The following is a 22,632-nucleotide window of genomic DNA, read 5'->3' as shown; positions in this document are numbered from 1 at the left end:
TTATTCATTCTGCAATGGTGGATGTTGCTCGGATATGCTCCTCGACGGCTTTGACATTCACTTTAGTCATGCATTTTATTGAATAAACCAGAATTGAATCTTCTGAAACGCGTCATGGAAATACATGCCCTCTCAACCTCCTGAGATATAGCCAGAACTGCCGCTCTGGCTGTGGTCTTCAAACGCGGCAACGGTCTGCTTTCTATCGACTCGTGGAAATCCGCCATCGGATTCATCCTCACTCTTGTTCGTTGACACATTTAGAGACGGGTTTCGCCGCATGCATTACGTCTTCTTGTATCGCTGCCACTACAAAAGATGCCATGACACATTGAGGGGTTGGCAATGCCATTCTGGCCTTGATACTCTGTTCAATTCATTATCCGGAAGACCACTTTTGGATAAACGCCAGTCAAGCAAGATCTCATCGAGCCGTATCTGTTGCGCTTCACCGGTTGCCTTAAACCAGATCACCTATCGAAACCCGGCTGTTCTAGCCGCTAGTCGGGTGGTTCTGATGGACTATGAACACTTTGTTCCAGGCCGTGAACCGCGTTCATCGAGTCGGCCTCAGGAGCGAAAAAAGACTTTTCGGAATAGCGGTACATATGTCCAGCGACAGATCGACCACAAATTCCGTGACTTGCGCAGCATCTGGAGAGGGTTTATGACGACTTCGCCACATGGTCATCCACATTGGAAGACCATGCTCACCACTTGCACCAAATCCTCGAAGGCTGTCACAGATATCGGATTACGCTGAATCCCGAGAAAGCATTTGTCGCATTTCCGTCAGTGAAGCTGCTTGGACAAAATGTTACCTCCCTTGGAATATCTGCCCCCGTTGACCGATTAGAAGCTCTGGCTAAGCTGAAATTCCTTGAAACATTGGCGACCCTTTCCACGTATCTTGCTATGAGCGGGTTCCTCAGGAATTACATACCATTTTATTCTTCTAAAGCCCAACCGCTTCAAGAGAAGAAGACCTTCCACAACATCTGGGCTGTTGACTCCGTCAGCAAGAGACTGCTTCTATGGACAATGTAGTTCATATCGGGTTCGAACAGGCCAGGCTCACTATGTAAGTGCTTAATCCGATTATTGAACATTATCTAACTGCAATTTTAGAGAGGCCAAATGCTATCTTACCGGCCCAAAACTTGGCTTATGCCGGAAACCTACCTTAGTGATTGATGTGTATTTTATGGACACACAATCAATGAAGACAAGCCCTAATAGTATGGGATGGCGATAGCTTCCCCCCATCCCCTCCTCCTTTTACCGAGGGTCGGTTGACTGGGTATACCAACCTTATACACACAGTGCTGAAAGATGGATCGTGTCGTAAGAGCCGCTCCCGCTCTCAGCCATTTCCTTAGCAATGCCTGACAATTCGGTCCCTTCTAAGGTGGACTGGCTCTGGTGAAGAAGGGGCTCTTGCCGAAATCTCAGGGCGGTTCGCGGCACCTCGCCAGCAGAAGTCGATTCTCATGGAACCTCCTCTCAATCTGAACATATTGTTCTAAGCAGTCAATTGAGGAGTGTCCTTTCTTATTGCTCGCCCAGTGACATAAGGCTTCCTCGCTGCCAGAGAAGCTACGATGGCCTGAAGCTGGGTATAGATTTCCACAGGGAATCGTTGCACGAAGCAATGGAGTATACTGCGTACATCCGAGCTGTGAAGGTTACTCGTCCACTGGCTAAACTATTAACATGATTTATATATACATGGCTGACAGATCAGTCGGCTCATAATTTACCAGGGCTATAAGGAGTCATTCGTCACACACATGACACCAGATACCCGTTACGTTGGGTGCTTGGAGAGGACAGCTCCGACCACCACCGCCGAACCAGAGGAATTTATAGCGATGCAGTCCTTTGGCCCTTGGCGCATTGAGAAGGAGGCTCAACTCCGAAGCCTATGCCTAGCACATGCTGGCATTCCTATCGGCAGCTGGATCATGCTTCGATCTACCAGACGGGACCGTCAGAACTTGTCAGATTCGTTCTCATCGGAAGTCGATCGGACTATGCCCGATCGAAAGAGTTTCAGTCAGCCTTTCTGACGTTGTAAGGCTCGAAAAAGCATTGCTTGCGGAGCGGATCTCATCTGGTAGAACAAACCCCCTTGACTGTGGGGTTGGGGTGGTTGAGGCCGAGTGGAAGATCCGCTGGGTTCCTCTGGTCTTCTCCATCTGTCATTCCATGATTCTCAGCTGGAAATTCTGAAATAAAAGTGGACGGCATTTATCTGGGCACTGAAGAGTGCGCTTGACTATTGCACCCTTGCAATTGCCTGTCAGCTTGCTCTTGAAGGCCGTGAGTCTCCAGATTTCCAAGACCAGATAATAGCTACTACTTCAGTTTAGGTCGAGCGCCGACAGCGAGCAAGAAGAATTTTCACTTCCCGTTAACCGCTGTCTACGGACAGTGGTGTACAAAGCTGATCAGGCAGGGCATACGCACTTAGCAAAGAGCGATTCAAGTGCATCTGGACCGCAGGCGGGGAGTTCCACCTTGGAGCCTCCAGAGGGGATTTGCGCCTGATAGGGGACTAGGATTGTGGCTTGCCGTGTTGGACAGGGCTCGGTATGGGATCATTAGGTCTCCATTACTGCAGCCCAGATGCAACGGGTTGGCCGGTTGCCGGAACATCTGGCCAAGCAGGGACTGATTACAGATGTAGTTCATGTGTAAATAGCAGATCAAGAACTGGCGGACCACCAAGAAGACATCGTGGTGTCTGTGGCAGAGAGGTTTCGGGAGGACGACAAGCTCTTATGTATGATGAACTCCCAACTAAATGTCATGTCGGTGTCCACTTCAACGATGCACAGGGCTGGCTGATTGGAACCTTGGCTTATAACCTCGCTGATGTACCCGGACAAGTTTGATCTTGATCGCGTGGAGAACGAGGTGCTTGCGTTTTTAGCTTAGTTTGTATGTCTCTCGCTCGTCTTTCTATTGCTAGCCTTTTGATTCACGAGTGGGAGCTTATTGTTAGTAGAGCGTACAGCAGGCCATTGGAAGAAAAATGAGAAAAAAAGAAAAGAACAACAACATAAATTGATTCCTATGTATATCGCTCGTGATTGCCAACCCTGAAAGGAAATATATTTAGGGCTGATGAAGACATGGAGAATATCATGAGGGAGGCTGGGTTCAGAGGGTTCCTGTGGGAGTATTCGACACATATAATGATATTTACAAACTAAACAATGGTATTGATTCATATGCTATCTTTCTTTCTATATAGTGTCAAGGTATCATGACCATGATCATTGATGCATTCGGGCATCTCCGACGGATACTGATAAGCCCATTATTTAAGTATCATATTTCCCCGCATTTTTTCCCCTCAGCACATCCCACTTCTTCCACTTCTTCCACTGTCTCTCTTTCTAACAATCAATCTCTACGTCTGAACCATGGAAGGCCTTACTCCCTCACAGCTCACCTTCTTCCGTGAGAACGGCTACCTCGTCATCCCCGACTTCCTCTCCCCAGAGGACATCACCTCCCTCCTGACCGAGACCAACAGACTCCTCGACGACTTCCCACTAGAATCCCACCCCCTCACCAAATTCACCACCGGCGACGACGAAACCAACAAAAACGACCCCCACGTCGGCGACGACTACTTCCTCAACTCCGGCGACAAGATCCGCTTCTTCTTCGAACCAGACGCCTTCTCCTCCACCCCCGACCCCGCAACCGGCAAAACCGCCCTCCTCAGACCCAAACAGCAAGCAATCAACAAGATCGGACACGCATTGCACTCGCTCTCCTCGCCCTTTGAGAAGGTCTCCCTGAGCGCGCGCAACGCCGCCATAGCCAAGTCCCTCGGCTTCGTGGACCCGCGCGTGCTGCAGAGTATGGTGATCTGCAAGCAGCCTGGAATTGGGGGCGCGGTGCCGCCGCATCGGGACTCGGAGTTTCTGTATACGAGGCCGCCGTCGGCGGTGGGGTGGTGGTTTGCGCTGCAGGATGCGGGGCCGGGGAATGCAACGCTGGGGATGTGGAGGGGTTCGCATCGGCAGGGGATCAAGCGGCGGTTTGTGAGGAAGGTTGGGGAGAATGGGAAGGCCGTTGGGACGGAGTTTGTGGAGAATGATGGGCCGGAGATGCCGAGGGGTGCCGAGGGCGACGGTCAGGGCCAGGGCCAGGGTCAGGAGGTCAAGGATGAGGATTTGGAGATTCTGGATATCAAGGCCGGGTCGTTGGTGCTGATTCATGGGAATGTGTTGCATAAGAGCGAGAAGAATACCAGCCCGCGCAGCCGGTTTGCGTATACATTCCATGTCATTGAGGGTGCGGACGGATGGGACTATGATGAGAGGAACTGGCTGCAGCCTCCTGAGGGTGGAGAGTTTTCCAAGCTGTATCAATAGAAACGAGCAGAATTGTATATACCTTATCCTTCTACTTCTTAGACAGCTGGAACGCCAATTCTGCGTATGCTTTCAGATTGCGTCCAATACCATGTAGCCCATGCTGCGCTTACCCAGACTCACGCAATACAAGCCCGTCATTCTGGGTGTCTCTGCGCATAATTATCGCCTAGCGGCTGATCTCCTACAATGTTCCCTGCGGATACTGCAGCAGGCTCGATCTTCACTGCCCATGCCCCATGGGACTAGGAGTCACACATGAACCTTGTCTGCACGTTTACTGATAGGTCTAAATAAGAAGCATATACTATAAGCACAGTCAGTGTGCCCGAGTGGTTAAGGGGAGTGATTAGAAATCACTTGGCTTCGGCCGCATAGGTTCGAGTCCTATCGCTGACGTTTCTTTTTATTTTTTACTTCCGTACTCTACGGCGGATCCCAGCCTATCAGGCTACAATACAGAGAACTAAAGCGCATTGGCAAATATGCTGGGTATACGGAGAGCAGGGTACAATTTGCTCGTATAAGGCGATTCTAGGCCAATTGTAGGTAGTGACCATTCCATCGGGAACGGACCAACCTTCCATCATGACCAATATTGGCGTTAAATTCAAGATTCTTTCTGTTTCTACTTAATTAAGAAGACTCGGGGCACTGGCATCTTTGATCTGGGGCTTAGATTTGCTACTCTGTAACTGGATGCATGATGCCCAGGGGATTTCAATGCGCATCCTTATCTTATCAGATTACTCCCAACGCGGCGCATCTCGGGCGTTCGTCATCTTATCCCCGATCCACCTGCCACACCCCTGACAGCTGTCACCCACCTCTTATCTACCCATCCTCAGCTCAATCCCAACAGAGAAACCTAGGTGGAAAATGGACCCCGACGCAAGTGTGCCGATCGACGAGCCATCCGTCTTCAACTACGTCCTCTCCTTCCTCCTCGTCGGCGTAGCATGGGGCTTCACAACGCCATTCATCCGACGCGCCGCAGCGGACTTTAACGCTCGGCAGGAAGCTCTTCAGAAACCACAGTCACAGGCGGCGCCACAGACACAATCAGCCCAGTCCACCACGGAAGAGCAGGAGCTACAGGATCAGAGCCACCCCGCGGCTAGCACCACAGAGAATGGAGATGAAGGCGAAAGCGAAGGTGAATCTGAATCGGGAGAGGAGGACCAGCCTCTCACATCGAGTGCGCGATCAAGAACAACTGCAGCTGCAGCCGCGGCGGGAAGTAGCACTCGTACTCCGGCATGGATGAAACCAAAGTCTACATCCTCATGGCTCACGACCAAGATCGTAACTGTCTTCTGGACGGTTGTTAATCTCCTCCGCACGCCGGCGTATTCCGTCCCGCTTGTCATCAATTTGACTGGGAGTATTTGGTTCTTTTTGTTGGTTGGGAAGCATGGTTTGTCTTCCTTCCCTTTCTCACTGTTGTCTATGACTGTGTCCGTGCTGATGTTTCATAGAATTGTCGTTAACTGTCCCATTGGCGAATTCGAGTGCGTTCCTTTTCACAGTTCTCGGGGAGTGGTATGTTGAGCGCAAGGTCATTGAGAAAGAGACGTGGTTGGGGATGGCGCTTGTGCTGGGCGGTATTGGGATCTGTGTGCACTCGAAGAACCAGAGTTAATCGTCTATAATGTATTATAAATAAAATGCAGTAAATAAGCCACTCCAGATATTATAGAAACCAACAGAAGTAAGAATGACGGGCAAAAAAAAGGAAAATTAAAAAAGGTAATTGCATCATCCGTGAATCGAACACGGGCCTCGTCGATGGCAACGACGAATTCTACCACTAGACCAATGATGCTTCTTATTGTAAGAAGTTTAATACTTTAGCTTTATTAGACTTCTAGAACGCCGACGAGTTTCACAAAGTGACCGAGGGCTAATTCACAAACGTATTTCAGCAAGGAGACACGTTTGTGAATTAGCCCTCGGTAAGCGTCGCTCATTGAATCAGGATTGCAGTCAAGATTGGAGCGAGGCAGGAATGAGGATAAGATAGAAGAGACGAATCCTTATCTTCAAAAGCACGGAGAACAATTTCCAAGGGCCTCCCAGCTTTAAGGATACGTCAAACAGAGGCGAAATGATAGTGAGTGGAAAAGGGACAGCATGAATCATTGTCTAGACGTTATATCTCAAGTACAATATAAGCATAATGGTGTCACGTCCCATACTTCACGGAACACCACACATTGTATAATGCCCTGTATGCCCTCCCGAAGCAAATGGTATCTACAAAATACATCTCAATCATCTTTCAACGAAGCAGGATCAAGCAAAAACATCAAGAGCATCGTTGACACCCCATATCATAAAACGTGTCTTCGTCATCCAAGGTACCATACTGAGCCCGCAGTGGTATCGTGGCCAAACGTAAGTATAGAGCCGGGTGCAACATCACATGGGAAGGAAAGGCTAGAGAAATAACATTAAACGCCTCGGAACTGTACGAATGGTTAGCGCCTGAAAGCAGCATGCAAAAGTCGAATATCCTTGAACATACCATACGAACAACCAGGAACCACATTGCCCCGATGAATTTGAATATCGAGAGACCAGCCACACTCCAAAGCACGACAGCCATGTAGATCGTGGCCCTGTTATCATCCGTTGCATTCTTGTCGCTGTTGAATCGGTCCAGACCAGCTGCGCTCAGCACAACAGCGCCCAGCGCAAAGTTGCAAAACACCCAAGCGAGCACGACCGCGCTTCGGAACCCTTTGTAATAGTCGGCCTGCCGTTCCTCTTCCGAAATGACCTTGGTTTCCTTGGGCGGTTTCTGTGCAAACTTGGCCAGTTCAGCCTCATACTGCGCGTTAAGGTCTCCATCGTCTTGGGGGATATCGACATCGACTTTGCCGCCCGGTTTCGTGTTGGCTGAAGGCAGTTTTTCGGCCTTGTCGTCTCCCTTGGTACCCCATGTGATGTCGTGGGTGTTGCAGAAGGCGTAGATATTGAGCACGTTAATGTACGTTGGCGTAAGCAGCATGTATTGGATAAACTGATACAGGTCAGCTTCATATATAGCCAATGTTCGGAGGAGAACTTACGGAGGTGAACATGTGCCAGGGGTCGAAGAAGATAAGTGAAGCCAGAAGCCACATGACATAAGTCGACCCCAAGGAGACAAAGATCGAGAAAAATTGACTGTTGCTGAACAATTGCCCAACGGTAAACGATTTATCAGCGACTTCCGTCTGAATAGATTTGACGGTCACAAAGATTGCTGCAAAGGTCAGGTAGATCATGATGCCAATCCAGAAGTAGACCATGGTCATGTAGAACTTGTTTGAACCGCCGGGGCGGTTGCCGAGGGACAGAACGAAGCAGGTGACCAAGGTCGCAAGATAAAGCCACTCGAAGACAACACCCAGGACTTTACCCGTTGTCCCGAGTAGATCAGCGTCACCGAGGTAGGTAGTGAGAATATGAAAGACCAAGAAGAAGTTGCCCTGCGATTCACGTTAGCATTTGCCCATTCTGGCAAGAAGAAGACGGCACATACAATGTTGAACCACGCAAAGATCATGTTGATAGTCTGGTAGATGAACTCAATCAACAACATGAACTTGCGCATGAAGCTGTGGTCGCTTCGCCAGATCTGGTAGAAATGGGCGATCGCATAAACAGCAGCAAAGAAACTTCCGTTCAGCCATCGGCGCCGCTGCAGAATGAATTCCGCCATTCGGTCAGGCACATCGGTCTCTCCAGTTGATGACTTGACATATTGCAGGAGCCAACGGCAATTGCGTTTTGTCACAATCTCGAAACACAGAATTCGATCCTCGGCCAGGTACATGTTGGCTGTGAAGATACCGGCATTGGCGCCATGCATCTTTTCACCCATGAAGTAGCGCTCCAGAGGACCTTGGCCGTTCTTGTCGTTCTGTAACGCGACGTATCTGTACGCAGAAAAAGCACCAGGCAAGACAGAAATGAAACCAAAAGCTGATTCCAGAGGCTTATCCAGAATGTTGCTGAGCTTGTATTCGAAGTTTTGCCCAGCCACCAACGGATTGAGCAATTTCTTGCCATGCGATAGCATGACTTTGATCTCGCCACAAGCTCCTCCGCACATGGGCTCAACGTCAAAAGCCTTCCATAGCTGATAGATGGAGTCCCGTCCGGGCTTCGTTCCTGCGTCAAGAAGCACGCAGATATTGGGGTCCAATACACGGCCAAAGGCCTGGAAGAACCAACGATGCGAGTTGATCTTCTTCTGGTTCTTCTCCTTCAAGCAGAAAATCATCTGGACTGGGCAGGCCGAGCGCCCTTTTATGTGTACCTGCGTTCCTTTGAGCTCGAGACCGACCTGCGTAGTATACTCGTAGATATGTGCCGTCACGTCCTTGCCGTTCACCTGCTGCTTCGCAATACCATCCTGGTACACTCCGAGAGCGGCCAGCACAGCCCGCGTCCGAGGGTTGATCTTGGCACGACCATCGCTGATGACGCAAACCACGATCTTTTTCCATGCGTCTTTGCCCCAGGTTTTACTCTGCGTTCGATTGCACATGTACTCAATGTTCTTGAACACGCCGATCAATGTTCGAGCAAAAAGGAAGTCGTCCTCGTTGTACATCGTAATGACGATGAAAAGCTCGGTGTGTCGAGGCTTCGCGAACAGTTTCTGGCGCAGTGTAAACCGCTCCTCGTAAAAATCAGCGGGATCGCAGGTTGCCGCCGAGTAGCGCATATGAGTGAACTCGTCACGACCAGGCGGTTCCGCATGAGGAACTTGGCTCAGCAGCTTCGGCGCGATGGGACAGTCCAGGACAAGGTTACCGTGGAAGAGTTGCACTTCCTTGACCGTCTTCCAGCGTCGTATTGGCGCCGGGCTCGGAGTGGGCGCAGCCGCAGGGTCGTCATGGTACTCATCACTGTACGGGTCTGGACCGAACGGGTTCTCAGGTTGTAAAATGGGCACTTGGTCATCTTGGTAAGGCTGTTGTTGCTCGTGATACTGCCCTAGATCATAATCATCTTGCGGCGTGACTGTTGGCTCGTACGGCTGGGTATAGTATGCGTCGTGATGAGCTTCCGGATTCACAGCATAATCGTAGCCGGGATATTGCTCGGGATGATGTTGCTCGTATGCTTCATTATGACCGTAGGAGTTGGGAATTCGTTCTACGGAGTACTATCTCGAGTCAATCTCAGAAGTCCCCAGCGCTTTGATTGGAATGGTGTTCTCACAGTTGGCTGCTCTGCCAGACGGTCGCTGGAAGGCATCTGCAAATGGTCATGCACGTATGGATTATCCGACAACTGGTAAGCGTTCAAAGGCCGGCCTGGCGACGGCGTTCGATTGTCCAAATGATGAGGGTTCATGGTGGGAGAGCGATTGCCATCCTCCCCGTAGTGGTCTACAGAGATCGAATGTCAGTTTGGAATGGCTACCGAATTGAGCGTGTGATAACCAGTGTTAAAACAAAATATGAAATGGCAGGCAGAAACAATTGCAGAATGATCGCCAAACAGCTTGCGCATGTGCCAATGGGAGCTAGTCTCGTCAAAGTCGCTTTATCGGGGGCTATGTTTCAGAAAGACAGAGGATGCGGAGATGCGACGGATCCCGCAGCCCTGCAATAACAACAGCGTAACAAGGACCAAAACAAATTATAGACTAACCTAACCGATTATAGGACATTGTGAGAATGGGATCTTCGTATATTGATCGTTTGAATGAGCTACCCCTTGGTATTCCTGGCGAGGGGTGAAGTGATTGGGAATGCGCCAAGAGCGTCGGTGGAATGAGGCCAAGCGCCCAGTCACTCGATAATTTATCAGGGCTTGCGGAGAATTTGGTGATTTCCAAGACCGACGGCAGGGAAGGGAATGAAGAGATCAAGGATGCTGAGCGAATAAAGGTGCTTTTTCATCTGCCAACTGCTGCCTGTTGAGCGCAAAACCTGCGACGCCACTAGTGGTGGCTGTAAAAGGACGGGGACTGGGGAGGACAAGAAAGAGAAGCAAAAGTTGTAAGCTGAGATTGAAGGAAAGAAGGCTTTGCTTGCTTGGCAGGCTTTTTTTCCGCGTTGACCAAGGAACCAGAAGAGATGGATGATCACTTCTTGGATGTTAAAATTTGGGAAAATAATACCTCGATGACGACGAGGAGAAAAGGCGCACTGTTTACTACTTCAGACTAGAATACGGAGTACGCCCCGCAAAGTGACGCAGCTATCTGATATGCTTATCCTTTGTCTATAGTAGAAGGCTTCTATTAAGTCCCTGCTTAACGAGACATCTGCACATCTGCACGATGTATTATGCAGCTGCAGAAGATCCATTTGCATGTATCTTCTTCCCCTTGATCCAACCATCAAAATCGACTGCGATTCATCAATCAAGCCGTGGATATCGTTGCCTTGGTCCATGGGCTCTAGTGGAGAGATTGGCAGTAATCCTTGGTCACTGGGCCAACGGGAAACCGGTGTGCCTGTCACTGCCACAGTGCCACACCCCTCGTGTGCCCACCTATGGCGCAGCGCTCTCTAAAAATAACCGGGTGCCACAGGAACTTATCACTAGTTGCAGTCGAAGAAATTGATCTTATTCATGGCCATAAAGTTGGTGACGGTAGTGATGATTTGAGTAAACGTCACAGACAGTTGATTTCGGAAAAGTCCCTATTTGCTCGAAGATGATCATGAATTAGCAGGAAATATATATGCCGCTGAGTACATCAAGCCCTAGCGCAAGTTTTCTTGAACCACATTTGCAGATTTTTACCCGACCCAGTGGCTCAGGCATCAGTATGTTCATTATCAGGGATCATCTTTCTCGTAACTCCATATCAACTAAAACTTCATCGTAATATGCAGTACTCTATTCGATGAACCGGTGGATGGTTCGATAAGAATGTCTCGTGGCTGACGGCGGTGAAGAACGGCAGAATTCTTATCGCTGTGGAGGGGTGTGCAACATTTTGATCGGAGATGCATACATGCACCCGTCACAGTCCTAGCTGAATCACCAAGCAGCTTCACATCGGATAACGATCGCAATGACAGCCTCCAAGTCCCCTTCACCAGGACACAAAGTCAATGTCCTCTTCGTTTGCCTGGGGAATATCTGTAAGCACGAAATTTCCACCCCTCACACCTCCGAACTCCAATCTAATATCCCCCTCACCAGGCCGCTCCACCATGGCAGAAGGAGTCTTCCGCAACATGGCAAGCACCCATCCATTGATCAATGAGATCGACTCCGCAGGCACAGGAGCCTACCATACCCTCGAGCCCCCCGATTCGCGCACCATGTCCACCCTCCGCCGCCACGGCATCACAAACTACGACCACGCGGCGCGGAAGATCACCAAGGATGACTTTTTGCACTTTGACTATCTCCTCGCGATGGACAAATACAATTTGCGGGATTTGCTGGATGTGCGCGAATCGGTTGTTGCTTCGTTGCGGAAGTCCGGAGGTGCCAAGGGTACCCGGGCGTCGAGCGGAGATGCCGGCGCGAAGATTGCGGAGGTGAGGTTGTTTGGTGATTTTGGGCCGGGCGGTGTTCTCCATGACCGAGTTGGTGGAGGAGAGGTCGTGCAGGATCCTTATTACGGCGGTGTTAATGGATTCGAGGAGGTTTATCAGCAGGTTGTGCGGTTTTCTAAGTCCTTTTTAGAGTATTTGGAGAAGAAGCAGGGCTCTGAGGTTGAGGAGTGAATCCTGATCTTTTGACGATGGCATACTGCGTTCTTGCATGTTGAGTGATACCCGATAACTTATAGATATGATCGATCAATAGATGACTTAAAGAAGTTTCGAGTTCTAAATCATACTTGCCGCGCCGAGGCTTCGTGAATACATCCTTTTTTCCAGATAGTATAGTACATGTTGCAAGCTTATTGCACAATTGGCCGAACGAGACGGACCTCAAGCAACAATGGCCGTAAAGTGGCTAGCCGTCTCTTCATACCCGTTCACTGATCTTGATGGCCGCTCTACACCCCAAGCGGATCACATTGACCAACGGATCATAAGGCTGCGCCTCCTTGGCGTCATTCTCAACGGCATGATCCAAATGCTCTAGCTCCTCATCACGAATCCGCCGGAATGTTGCCAGCATCTCCTTTAATTCATCATCGAGCTCCTCTCCCCGGCTCTTCGCGTCTGCCTCCCATGATAAAATCTCCCGCACTTGATCGTTATAGTGAGACCCAATCTCCGTCTCTACTGCCTCCGTACAAGCCATGGCGGCCTCCCGGCCCATGACTCCCGTCGACCACCCCAGGAAAGTCGCTGCTACTTCCCAAATCGGATACATGGCCGTCGGGCGAACCCGGTGCTTTGCAATGAGTTCGTTGAATGTCGAGAAGTGTCCGGCTTCTTGGTCGTACATGTGCTTCATGAGCGGTCGGAGGTGGGGATGCGAGCGCACGACTTGGGGTGTTTGTGCAGTATAGATGAGCGTTGCGGCAAGTTCGCCGGCTTGGTTGACTCGGAGTGCGCTGTCCAGGTACTCTCGTTGTTTCTTGCTCAAAATGTATGTGGGCTTCGAGGGCCCGGCGCCGGAGTTCTGAGAAGACTGCTGTGCACCATCCAGAGGACTAGATGCTGTTGTAGAGCTGTGCCGGGGTCGACTCCGGCGCAAAATTGACGGAGCGAGAAAGTCGAGCATCAATGGTGATGTTGTTCGAGCGGATCGGCTGAGAACGCATCTCCGAAAGGAAGATAACGATTTCATTCTGTGTGTGTTTTGATACAATCAGAACTTCTTGGGTAATATCATGAAGAGTTAATCGAATGGGTAACTTCATCAACAATTGTAAACATGCGATGCTTACAGAGGTATACACCGGATATTCCGAGGTGGTCCAACCCAATCGCACGCATGGCCGCAGACGCGCGCTTGTGGCCTTCTTGGCAAGGCATCAATCTCGGGGGTCCTGCAGCCGGAACGTCATGGGCGAACCAAATCGTGCGGATGCCGCCGTCTACTCCGTCTGATCGCTTCTCTTCACTTCAAGGCTATCCGTCCTCTTCATTATCCATTTATAATCCGCCACCCACCTCCATCCTCGCGACCTGCTTGGGCTTCTTTTCTGTCGCGAGATTGTTATATACAGCTGGCTCCGCCCCTAGCCAATTATTTGATTAATTTATATATCGGTAACAGTGTTCGGGTCCCAGGTTCGAGTCGCTGAGGTCTTCGCTGTGAATCGCGACGGTGAATTAGAGGGCTGTCGCGTACTGGAATCGGTTCTTCCCTACTTGCGCTCGCCAACCATTCTATTTCGAGTCAAACGCCACCTGGTTTTCAGCGAAACTTTTGCACGATATTCACTATGGCGGACGATCTGGATGCCGAGCTGCTCGCTCTAGCGGGCGACTCCTCTGACGAGGAGTCATCACCTCCCCCCAAGCAGAATTCTGAATCTCCTGCTCCTTCAGCTTCTCCATCATCAGCCATGGCGCGGAAAGGAACAGCGAAACCGATTAAAAGGAGCAAAAAGTCGCGCAATGATGATGAGGGTGACGAGGAGGATGGCGAAGTGTAGGTTGCGGTTTTCTTCGTGCTCATTTTGACCTCAAGTGTGTTCTCTGTGTTCGATGGCTGGGAACTGACAACACTGGCCCCACCAGGTCTGACGCTGGATCTCACCATTCACTCGAGTCCGCCAGCATGTCCGAATCTGACGCCGCCTCCGATTCTGAAGGAGCAAGCGAGGATGCTGAAGAAGATCGCCCTATCTTTCCTTACGAAAAACTTTACTACTCTGCCAAAGACAAAGAGGAAATCATGGCGTTGCCAGAAATCCAGCGTGAACAGATTCTTTCTGAACGAGCGCAAGAGGTCGACCGACGCAACCAGGACCTGGCTCTTCGTCGTCTCTTAGCATCTCGCGAACGTGATGAGGCTCGGCGGGTGAAGAAGTCCAAGCGAAAGGCGAGCGTGGCGGATCTGGAAGAAGGCCAGCGCAAGAGCTCCCGGCAGAAGACCACACTTGGCGGGCGCAAAGTTGGCGAGGCTTCTGAGGCCATTGAGGCGTACAAACGTCAGCGTGAGAAGAAGGGCAAGCGCGATGAGCTTCGTCGACGTGATATGGCTGCTGGTGAAGCAGCTCCAGCAAAGGACGAAGCACCCTCTGACAAGGATGCCGAAGGGGAAAGCGAGGTCGAGTGGGATAATCGCGAGCGCTCCCCGTCTCCCCCCAAGGATGACCCGCCTGCGGACCTTCGTGATATCCAACGCGCTCGCGTGGGACGTACCAATTTCGCACAAGTTTGCTTCTATCCTGGATTCGACGAAGCGATCTCCGGATGCTATGCTCGAGTAAATATCGGACCGAACAGAGATACTGGTATCAACGAATATCGTTTATGTTTGATCAAGAGTATGTGGCCAAGTTGCTTCGACCCTAACTGCACCTATAGACCTGTCCTGCTGACCCATTCCAGGATTCACAGAGGGACGACCTTACGCCATGGAAAGCCCGAACGGTCGGTCGTTTGTGACAAACCAGTACGCTGTCTTGGCACATGGGAAAGCAGAGCGCGAATTCCCTTTCATAGCTTGCTCTGATTCACCCTTTACCGAGGTAACTTTCATTTCCTCGATCCTGAAGCTCTCGTATACTAACACCGTTCAGGCGGAGTTCAGTCGCTACCGCCAGACCATGGCCGTTGAAGATTGCAAGATGGCCACCAGATCAATGCTTGCCAAAAAAGTCGCAGACATCAACCGTTTAATCAACCACCAGTTTACCAAGGAAGAGCTGAATGAGAAGTTGCGCAAACAAGGCTCACTGGATAACAAGATGCGCACCTTTAAGCGCCTTGAGACCGAGAAGCAGTTGAAGTTGGCTAGAGCTGCTGGTGACGATGAGGAGGTGTCGCGATTGGAGAAGGAGCTGGCGGAGCTGACTGGACCGAAGCTCGCTTTCAGCACCCAACCATCGAAACCTCGCACGGAGAAGTCGGATTATGAGCGCCTCGCCGAATTGAACCTGCGTAATCAGAAACTGAACACCGAAAGTGTGCGTCGTGCCCAGCTCGAGGAAAGAAAGGCGAGCCGGAAAGCTGCAGCAGCAGTTGCCCGTGGTGAAGCTCAAGCCAATCCATTCATGCGCGTTCGAACCCTTGCGAAGACCCATTACGATGCCAACGGAAATAGCCTGATACCGGACTCAATTTCCAGCCGCGGCGGGACTCCTGGTACAGGATCTGACACGCCATCCAAGGCCAGTACGCCTAAGCCTACCGTCACTACACAGAAGAAGCAATCTAAGGGTGGCATTGCGTCGATCCGTCATCGCAATATGGACGACGAGAATATTGCGGCCCTGGACCTGGAGTTGGATATTGAAATCTGATTGTGACCACATCCATCATCTTTGCAATAATTCTCATTGTCGGAAGAGCATGATGAGCGGACAGGTTGGGATTTGGCGATATCTCTGAGGATGGCTTATGGAAAGGACTTTGAACCGGACATGACAGTTTTTGGATTGAACATAGGCAGGTGTTACATCAGACCAGCGTCGGTTTCTGTATTTTTGTCACTACGGGCGGGCTTTAAACATCGGCGTCACACCACACCTAGCATGGGAATTTGTATTTATCACCAATAATCCATTGAACATTACTAGAAGTTTTCCGTTGGCTACCTCTGGCAGTCCGTCCGACTTAATTACTTCCAGTTAGGGCAGCAAGATTATCTTATCGAATATCACGTGTTGATAACAGGGCGTGCTCCACGCGCTTGGACGCGATGCGCGTCGTCGATACAAGCAGAATGGGACTTTCTCCGCCCTGCGTTCGCATTATCGCTCGACACCATACACCCTCCTACTTCAATGCGGAGCAATTATCACGGGCTTCGCTGAAATCACCAATGACCAATTGATATTCTCTGCTATGTGTATTATAATCTAATTAATCCAAACACACCATGTCATCCCCGTCCACGCCGCGGACAGCGCGCTCCGCGTCTGAGAGTGGCACACCCATCCTTACACCAGGACGAAAGATCAAAGCCATCCTAGCTGCATTCGATAGCGATTCAGAGTCCGATAACGGCAACAGCAACAAGAATCGGCGAACAACACGGAAGCCAGATGAAATCATGAATGATGCGGAAAGCGAAGAAGACGATGACGACGACATTGTGAAGCCCAAGGGCCGGCTAGCGGCTCGTATGCAAGCCCAGAATCAGACAAGCACTAGTCCACCAGTGACGGGCCAAACGGCATTCGACCGCGTTTCGAAGTTCTTACGAGCCGAAAAAGAGCAATCTAAGAAAGGCGAGGAAGCGCGTCCTGAATCTGCTTCTGTTTCGGAGGACGAGGATGATCTTCCTAACGCTGGTCCTAGGAGAAGGCGCAATGCAAGAAAGTCGCCGGAGCTCGGAGAGGACAACGCGCCTCGCTCACCGTCTCGCGCTCGGTCCTTTTCTCCTCTGTTCATGTCTTCTCCTGCGCCGCAACGCAATGACGCACTTTCAAACGACGAGGCGGACGACGGCGACGAAGAGGATTTGAAGGCCGATCCTCGCGTGCGCGCGCTCATCATGCAGAAGCGAAAGGAGCGCGAAGAAAAGGAACGACTCGAAGCGGAGAAGAAGGCCGCCCGGCTGGCACAGAGAGAGCAGTTCAGCTCGGAAATCGCTTCGGTCGAGGATAGCGATGAGGAAGAAGCTGGACGGAAGCTAACGCAGAAGCGGCCCGCTGCTCGTAAGGCTAGCAAGAAAGCTTTGGAGGAGATGAATCGGGAAACGCAGAGAATCAGCAGGAATATGCAGCTGGCTCATCAGGCGCAAACAAAGAAGAAGATTACCAAGGAGAGCTTCTTTGCGAGATTCAACTTCATGCAACAGGGGGAGTCAAATGTCGCAGGACAGACTGGGGAGAATTCCTCCACAACAGCTGGATCTCAGCAATCATCGGATAATGAGGCCCAGAGACCTAAAGAGACGCCGCAGACTTCACCTGTTCTCGGCCCATCAGACAAGCACAAGTCCGGTGAGGCTGTGGATGAAAGTAACAAGGAAGGTGGTGCCGAGCTCGAGGTGGAAGACTTCCCAACGGTCGATGAGATGTTGTCTAGATCGCCAGACCAACCTCAGCAAGTTACCGTTGGACGTGTTCACGTGAAGGAGAACGAAAGCAAGAAATCCCTCGAGCCAACGAGGCCCGAACGGAAAGCCCTGACGCAGCCTCCCATCCGCGTGCGGGTGTCCCGACAGTCCGTCGCTCAAAAACAACAGGAGGATTCTGACGACGACCTGGAGGTTGTTACTGACCCGGCCAAATGCAGGCGTATCGCGGCGTTCGAAAATCTACCGGCAAAGAAAATGCAGGAATCAGCGTCTATGCTCAAGCTGAAAGCATTGGCTCATCTTACTTCACCTACTCGACGGAGTAAGACTATGAACACGGCAGAACTCTCGGCCATGCTTTTGCTCCAGGCGAGGCAGCAAGCCGCCAAAGAAAGACAGGAGAGGATACAAGAGCTACGGGCTAAGGGGGTAGTCATTGAGACCGCCGAAGAGCGTGCTGCTATGGAAGATGAGCTCGAAAATCTTGTCGAGAAGGCACGTCAAGAAGCCGAAGAGATCGCCAAGAAGGAGAGAGGGTCTAAAAACAAGAAAACGGAGGACGGGGATGACGAGGAGGATGACGATTTTGAGCTCTCCGGCTCTGATCAAGAAGGCTACGGCGATGGTGAGGGAGATGAGGAAGAAGATGAAGACGACGAAGAGCGCGAGCAAGGATTAATTGACTCTGAGGCTGGCGAGGATGAGGAGTCCGAGGACGAGCAGACCCAAGCCATGTCAGCAGATGAGTCGGAAGTGCCCGCTGCGCGACGCAAGCGACCAACTCGAGTAATCAGCGACGACGAGGACGAAGATGAAGCACAGGCACCCACAACACCAGCCAAGCCGACTCGTTCAACAGTAAACTCTGTTGAACGGCCTCAGTTCCCTGGTATGACCTCTGACGGACTGACAATGAGCCTCACACAAGCCTTTGCTGGTACACTTGGGGCCAGTCAACCGGTTACCCAGGCAGGCTCGCCGGCTATTCCGAACTCTTTGCCTGACCCTGCACAAATGACGCACGACCGCCGAGATTCGGAGTCTCAAATCATCATCAAGGATAGCCAGGAGCAGCGCGCCGAATCGACAGACATACTGGCAGGTTATACACACCCCGAGAGCCGAGTCTCTGAGTCACCAGCGCCAAGAGCCATGTCACAATTCTCCCAAATCCCTGACCCTACGCAGGACGCCGGCTTTGTTCTCTCGCCCTTTGATCCGTCAAAGAGGTTCCTGGAGACCCCCCACTCGACTATCGAAACCGTGCTTGTGGGACAAAACGAATCCCCGAACACCACGCCTGTTCCTGATAGGAGAGCAAAGCATCTTCGGCGTGGGCGAGTAGCAAACCTGTCCATGATTGAAGAGCAAGAAGAGGGAGGATTCGAGATCGATGCCAGTGCTTTTGATGTCATGAAAAAGGCAGCGAAGAAGAAGACGCATGTTCCATTTGACCCGAAGACCAGCAAGGCCAAGGAGATTGTGGAAGATGCCGCCGAAGAATCCGATGACGAATACGCCGGTCTTGGAGGCGCTAGTGACGACAGCGAAGACGAGGAAGATGCGTACGATCGACAGATGATCAATGACAATAGCGGAGAGATGGTGGACGAGAAACAGCTGGCTGCTCTGAATGCGTGCGTTCCTGCATTGACTTGTTCCCAGATGTTCACAGACTGACTTAGTTACAGACTCCACCAGAGAAACGCGGATGAAAAGCAGGTCGCCAAACTGTTGAAAGATATCACAACTGGTGCGCTCCGCCGCCGGAGACACGCAGACGATGAATTCGATCTAGATGATTCGGACGATGAACTGCTTGCACGTCGGCGGCAAAAGCAAAGGGAGTTTGCGCGAATGCGAAAAGCTCTCCTTGCCGATGAAAAGATCGGCGAGATCGCCGAGAACCCTAAGAAAGCGGCGTTCTTCAAGGCGATTGAAGATCGCGATTCGGATGACGATATCGGTCTCGATTTCTTGGACGACGAGCAAGGTCCCGGATCCCAGGAGGACTCGTCTCAAGGTGTGGCGTCAGACGCACCACAGCAACAGTCGGCTGCCGAAGAGAGCAACAAGAGGAAAAGACCCCTCGAACCCTCAGCAGAAGACATTAACAACCGTCCTCCGCCTCATTTACGTCGTAAGCCAGCGAGCGCTATATCCAAGAAGCCCGCCACTCTCGCGGAGATCCGGGAAACCGTCTCTTTCTTGACCGAGACGCCCGAGTATGACTCCTTCCACGAAGATGCGTCAATCGATGACGTGGATGACGCGCAGCACGACGGTGAAGATGACAGCGGCTCAGCACAAGAGCAGCCAAAGGAAACCTTCGCTGTCCCGAGCCATCCGCGACGCACAAGAGGTCCAGTTGTTGACCGTCTTGCACTGCTCCGGCAGGCATCATCCAACTCTGCCACGTCCGCTTCTTCCAGCAACCGTCTAGCATTCTTCGCTGGAGGAGCCAACGACTTGTCCTTCCGCCCTCCTCCCTTGCTCCGGAAGACTACAACCAGTTCGTCTTCTAGTTCTACGTCATCCAAGTCTGACTCATCAAAGCGAGTCACGAAGCCCGCAATTGGAGCGTCTGTCGCCAAGAAAGGTGCAGTCAATTACTATACCGCCGCAAGAGAGAGGGAGCGCGAGCGTGAGATTCGGGCCAAGAACCGCTCTGGCGGCTCCAACATTACGGCTTTGTTGAATAAGCATGCTAGCAACCGACTGGGTTCTCTGGGAGGAACGGGACGATGGGAATGATGATAGATTGTACTGACACTACGGCGTATTGGTTGAGTTTGTCCTGGCGTTTCATTGGCGAGGTCATGGGTTGGAGTCTTGAACGAGCATATCATTGCCTTTGATAAGAGTTAGCGATATCTAGTATTCCCAGCAATTGAGTTCATCTTCCATCGTTTGTTTGATCGAATGACATTGCTTCCCGTTATCTCCAACCGGGCATGGTTCGCGCGGTGCCTGATGACTCAGGCAGAACCGTGGTTGACTCACTCTCTCCGGATAAAATTTCGGTCCGAACCACCCACTTATGATCGGCGTCGGGAACAAAAAAGGCACGCTTTGCCCCTCAGCAGCGGCGTTTCTTATCTCTGTCTGTCTGATCTTCACAACATTGGAAAATCAGATTCTGCCAAAGATGGCGTCAACAGGAGAGACTACCCTTCCCGAGCGACCAAAGGAGGCAGCTCCTCCTGCAGAGCAGAGCCCCGCGCCCACCGGCGAAAAGCCAGCCGAAGAGAAGCCCGCCAAAGCACCCAAGCAGAAAGCTCCCAAGCAGAAGGCACCCAAGAACCCCGATGGCAAGAACAACAACAATGGCAAGAAGGGAGGCGGCAAGCCCAAGGCCACCAACGCCAAAGAGGCCGCGATTGATCTGCGCTCTGTTGACCCCGAGGCCATGTTCAAGGTCGGTTTCCTCGCCGATGTATACCAGGAACGGCCCATCTCCGAGAAACACCCCAAGATCCGGACCCGGTTCCCTCCCGAGCCCAACGGCTTCCTGCACATCGGTCACAGCAAGGCGATTGCGGTCAATTTCGGGTTCGCCAAGTACCATGGCGGCGAATGCATCCTGCGCTTCGATGACACGAACCCCGAGGGTGAGGAGGAGATGTACTATCGGGGTATTGAGGATATTGTGAGCTGGTTGGGATACAAGCCTGTCCGGGTCACTAATGCTAGTGACAATTTCGACCGACTGTATGAGCTCGCGAAGGAGCTTATCCGACGAGATGGCGCCTATGTGTGCCACTGCACCAAGGCTGAGATCAAGGCCCAGCGTGGCGAGGCGGATGGTGAGCTCGGCAAGGCGAGATATGCGTGCCCTCACCGGTCGCGTCCTATTGAGGAGTCGCTGCAGGAGTTTGAGGCTATGAAGGAGGGCAAGTACAAGGCGGGAGAGGCTGCGCTGCGTATGAAGATGGATTTGGAGGATCCTAACCCCCAGATGTGGGATATCTTTGCGTGGCGTATTTTGGACGTCGATCAGAAGGGCCACTTCCGCACTGGTGGTCAGTGGAAGATGTATCCTACCTACGACTTTGCGCACCCTCTCTGTGACAGCATCGAGGAGATTACACACTCCCTGTGCACGGTTGAGTTCGAGATGTCGCGGCAGTCTTATGAGTGGCTTAACGACAAGCTGGATGTTTACCGGCCGATGCAGCGTGAATACGGTCGCTTGAATCTCACAGGTACCGTGCTATCGAAGCGGAAGATTATTGAGCTGGTCAAGAAGGGTTATGTGCGGGGATGGGACGATCCTCGTCTCTACACGCTGATCGCCATCCGCAGACGCGGTATTCCTCCTGGCGCTATCCTCTCCTTCGTCAACAACCTCGGCGTCACCAAGGCCACTGCCATTGTCCAGACAATCAAGCTTGACCAGATTGTCCGTCAGTACCTGGAGACTACCGTGCCACGTCTGATGGTTGTCCTCGAGCCCCTCAAGGTCGTCATCTCGAACCTGCCCGACGGCTATGAGGAGATGGTGGAGGTTCCATTCTCCAAGGACCCGGCTTTCGGCTCCCATCTCGTGCCTTTCACCAAGACCGTCTACATTGAGCGCAGTGACTTCCGCGAGGAGGACTCGCCCGACTACTTCCGCCTTGCCCCCGGAAAGACCGTTGGTCTTCTAAGGGTGCCTTTCCCAATCACCGCCACCACCTTTGACAAGGACCCTCAGACCGGCGCGATTACCTGCGTCTACGCACATTACGAAAAGCCCGAAGAAGGCTCTGATGCCCCTGCTAAGAAGACCAAGACGTACATCCACTGGGTTGGCGAGTCGGCCGCCCACAAGAGCCCCGTCAAGGCCGAAGTTCGCGCGTTCAACTCCCTCTTCAAGTCCAACGACCCCAACGCCCATCCTGACGGATTCCTTGCCGATATCAACCCCGATTCCGAGGAGATCTACCAGGGCGCCTATATCGACATTGGATTCCACGATGTCTCCAAATCGGCTCCCTGGCCCAAGACGAGTGGTGAGGCGGAAGGCGAAGTGACCCCCTACTCCATTCGATTCCAGGGTATGCGGACCGCATACTTCTGTGTGGATACGGATTCGACGGCGGACAAGGTGGTCTTGAATCGCATCGTCACTTTGAAGGACACTCAGGGTAAAACCTGAGACACATAGTTTCTGAATAAGAAAATG

The 22,632-nt window shown here is 51.7% G+C and overlaps 8 protein-coding genes and 2 non-coding genes across 10 annotated transcripts; 7 read left to right on the top strand and 3 right to left on the bottom strand.

The window, feature by feature from the left end:
- Positions 1 to 3,431: 3,431 nt before the first annotated feature.
- ALT_4666 (phytanoyl-CoA dioxygenase family protein) lies at positions 3,432 to 4,394 on the top strand (the record flags this gene model as incomplete). The annotated part of the gene is made up of 1 exon (XM_033556777.1): positions 3,432 to 4,394. One exon carries the CDS (start codon positions 3,432 to 3,434, stop codon positions 4,392 to 4,394), a length of 963 nt encoding a protein of 320 aa, XP_033412668.1.
- A 318-nt stretch (positions 4,395 to 4,712) lies between these two features.
- Positions 4,713 to 4,793, top strand: ALT_t097. The gene has a single exon. It is a non-coding gene; the product is annotated as a tRNA-Ser (tRNA).
- Positions 4,794 to 5,273: 480 nt separating this feature from the next.
- ALT_4665 (transmembrane protein 234 homolog) lies at positions 5,274 to 6,036 on the top strand (the record flags this gene model as incomplete). Its single annotated transcript, XM_033556776.2, has 2 exons — positions 5,274 to 5,811; positions 5,873 to 6,036. 2 exons carry the CDS (start codon positions 5,274 to 5,276, stop codon positions 6,034 to 6,036), a joined length of 702 nt encoding a protein of 233 aa, XP_033412667.2.
- Positions 6,037 to 6,148: 112 nt separating this feature from the next.
- ALT_t096 lies at positions 6,149 to 6,219 on the bottom strand. The gene has a single exon. It is a non-coding gene; the product is annotated as a tRNA-Gly (tRNA).
- Positions 6,220 to 6,847: 628 nt separating this feature from the next.
- chsA (chitin synthase C) lies at positions 6,848 to 10,068 on the bottom strand (the record flags this gene model as incomplete). Its single annotated transcript, XM_033556775.2, has 6 exons — positions 6,848 to 6,862; positions 6,922 to 7,419; positions 7,469 to 7,870; positions 7,924 to 9,558; positions 9,615 to 9,784; positions 10,050 to 10,068. 6 exons carry the CDS (start codon positions 10,066 to 10,068, stop codon positions 6,848 to 6,850), a joined length of 2,739 nt encoding a protein of 912 aa, XP_033412666.2.
- Positions 10,069 to 11,427: 1,359 nt separating this feature from the next.
- ltpA (tyrosine protein phosphatase LTP1) lies at positions 11,428 to 12,091 on the top strand (the record flags this gene model as incomplete). The annotated part of the gene is made up of 2 exons (XM_033556774.2): positions 11,428 to 11,497; positions 11,559 to 12,091. The coding sequence occupies 2 exons, from the start codon at positions 11,428 to 11,430 to the stop codon at positions 12,089 to 12,091; spliced, it is 603 nt and encodes a 200-aa protein (XP_033412665.2).
- A 247-nt stretch (positions 12,092 to 12,338) lies between these two features.
- Positions 12,339 to 13,046, bottom strand: ALT_4662 (demethoxyubiquinone hydroxylase family protein; the record flags this gene model as incomplete). The annotated part of the gene is made up of 1 exon (XM_033556773.2): positions 12,339 to 13,046. One exon carries the CDS (start codon positions 13,044 to 13,046, stop codon positions 12,339 to 12,341), a length of 708 nt encoding a protein of 235 aa, XP_033412664.2.
- Positions 13,047 to 13,713: 667 nt separating this feature from the next.
- On the top strand, positions 13,714 to 15,741 carry ALT_4661 (RNA polymerase-associated protein; the record flags this gene model as incomplete). The annotated part of the gene is made up of 4 exons (XM_033556772.2): positions 13,714 to 13,922; positions 14,012 to 14,763; positions 14,828 to 14,967; positions 15,019 to 15,741. The coding sequence occupies 4 exons, from the start codon at positions 13,714 to 13,716 to the stop codon at positions 15,739 to 15,741; spliced, it is 1,824 nt and encodes a 607-aa protein (XP_033412663.1).
- A 578-nt stretch (positions 15,742 to 16,319) lies between these two features.
- ALT_4660 (mediator of replication checkpoint protein 1) lies at positions 16,320 to 20,219 on the top strand (the record flags this gene model as incomplete). Its single annotated transcript, XM_033556771.2, has 2 exons — positions 16,320 to 19,102; positions 19,157 to 20,219. The coding sequence occupies 2 exons, from the start codon at positions 16,320 to 16,322 to the stop codon at positions 20,217 to 20,219; spliced, it is 3,846 nt and encodes a 1,281-aa protein (XP_033412662.2).
- Positions 20,220 to 20,613: 394 nt separating this feature from the next.
- Positions 20,614 to 22,605, top strand: ALT_4659 (glutamine--tRNA ligase; the record flags this gene model as incomplete). Its single annotated transcript, XM_033556770.2, has 1 exon — positions 20,614 to 22,605. The coding sequence occupies one exon, from the start codon at positions 20,614 to 20,616 to the stop codon at positions 22,603 to 22,605; it is 1,992 nt and encodes a 663-aa protein (XP_033412661.2).
- Between the last annotated feature and the right edge of the window lie 27 nt (positions 22,606 to 22,632).

The sequence above is a fragment of the Aspergillus lentulus genome (genome assembly GCF_001445615.1).
Source record: "Aspergillus lentulus DNA, contig: Alt08, strain: IFM 54703, whole genome shotgun sequence".
Classification (NCBI taxonomy): domain Eukaryota; kingdom Fungi; phylum Ascomycota; class Eurotiomycetes; order Eurotiales; family Aspergillaceae; genus Aspergillus; species Aspergillus lentulus.
The sequence above is the reverse complement of the archived record's forward strand: the minus strand, read 5'-3'. Positions and strand labels throughout refer to the sequence as shown.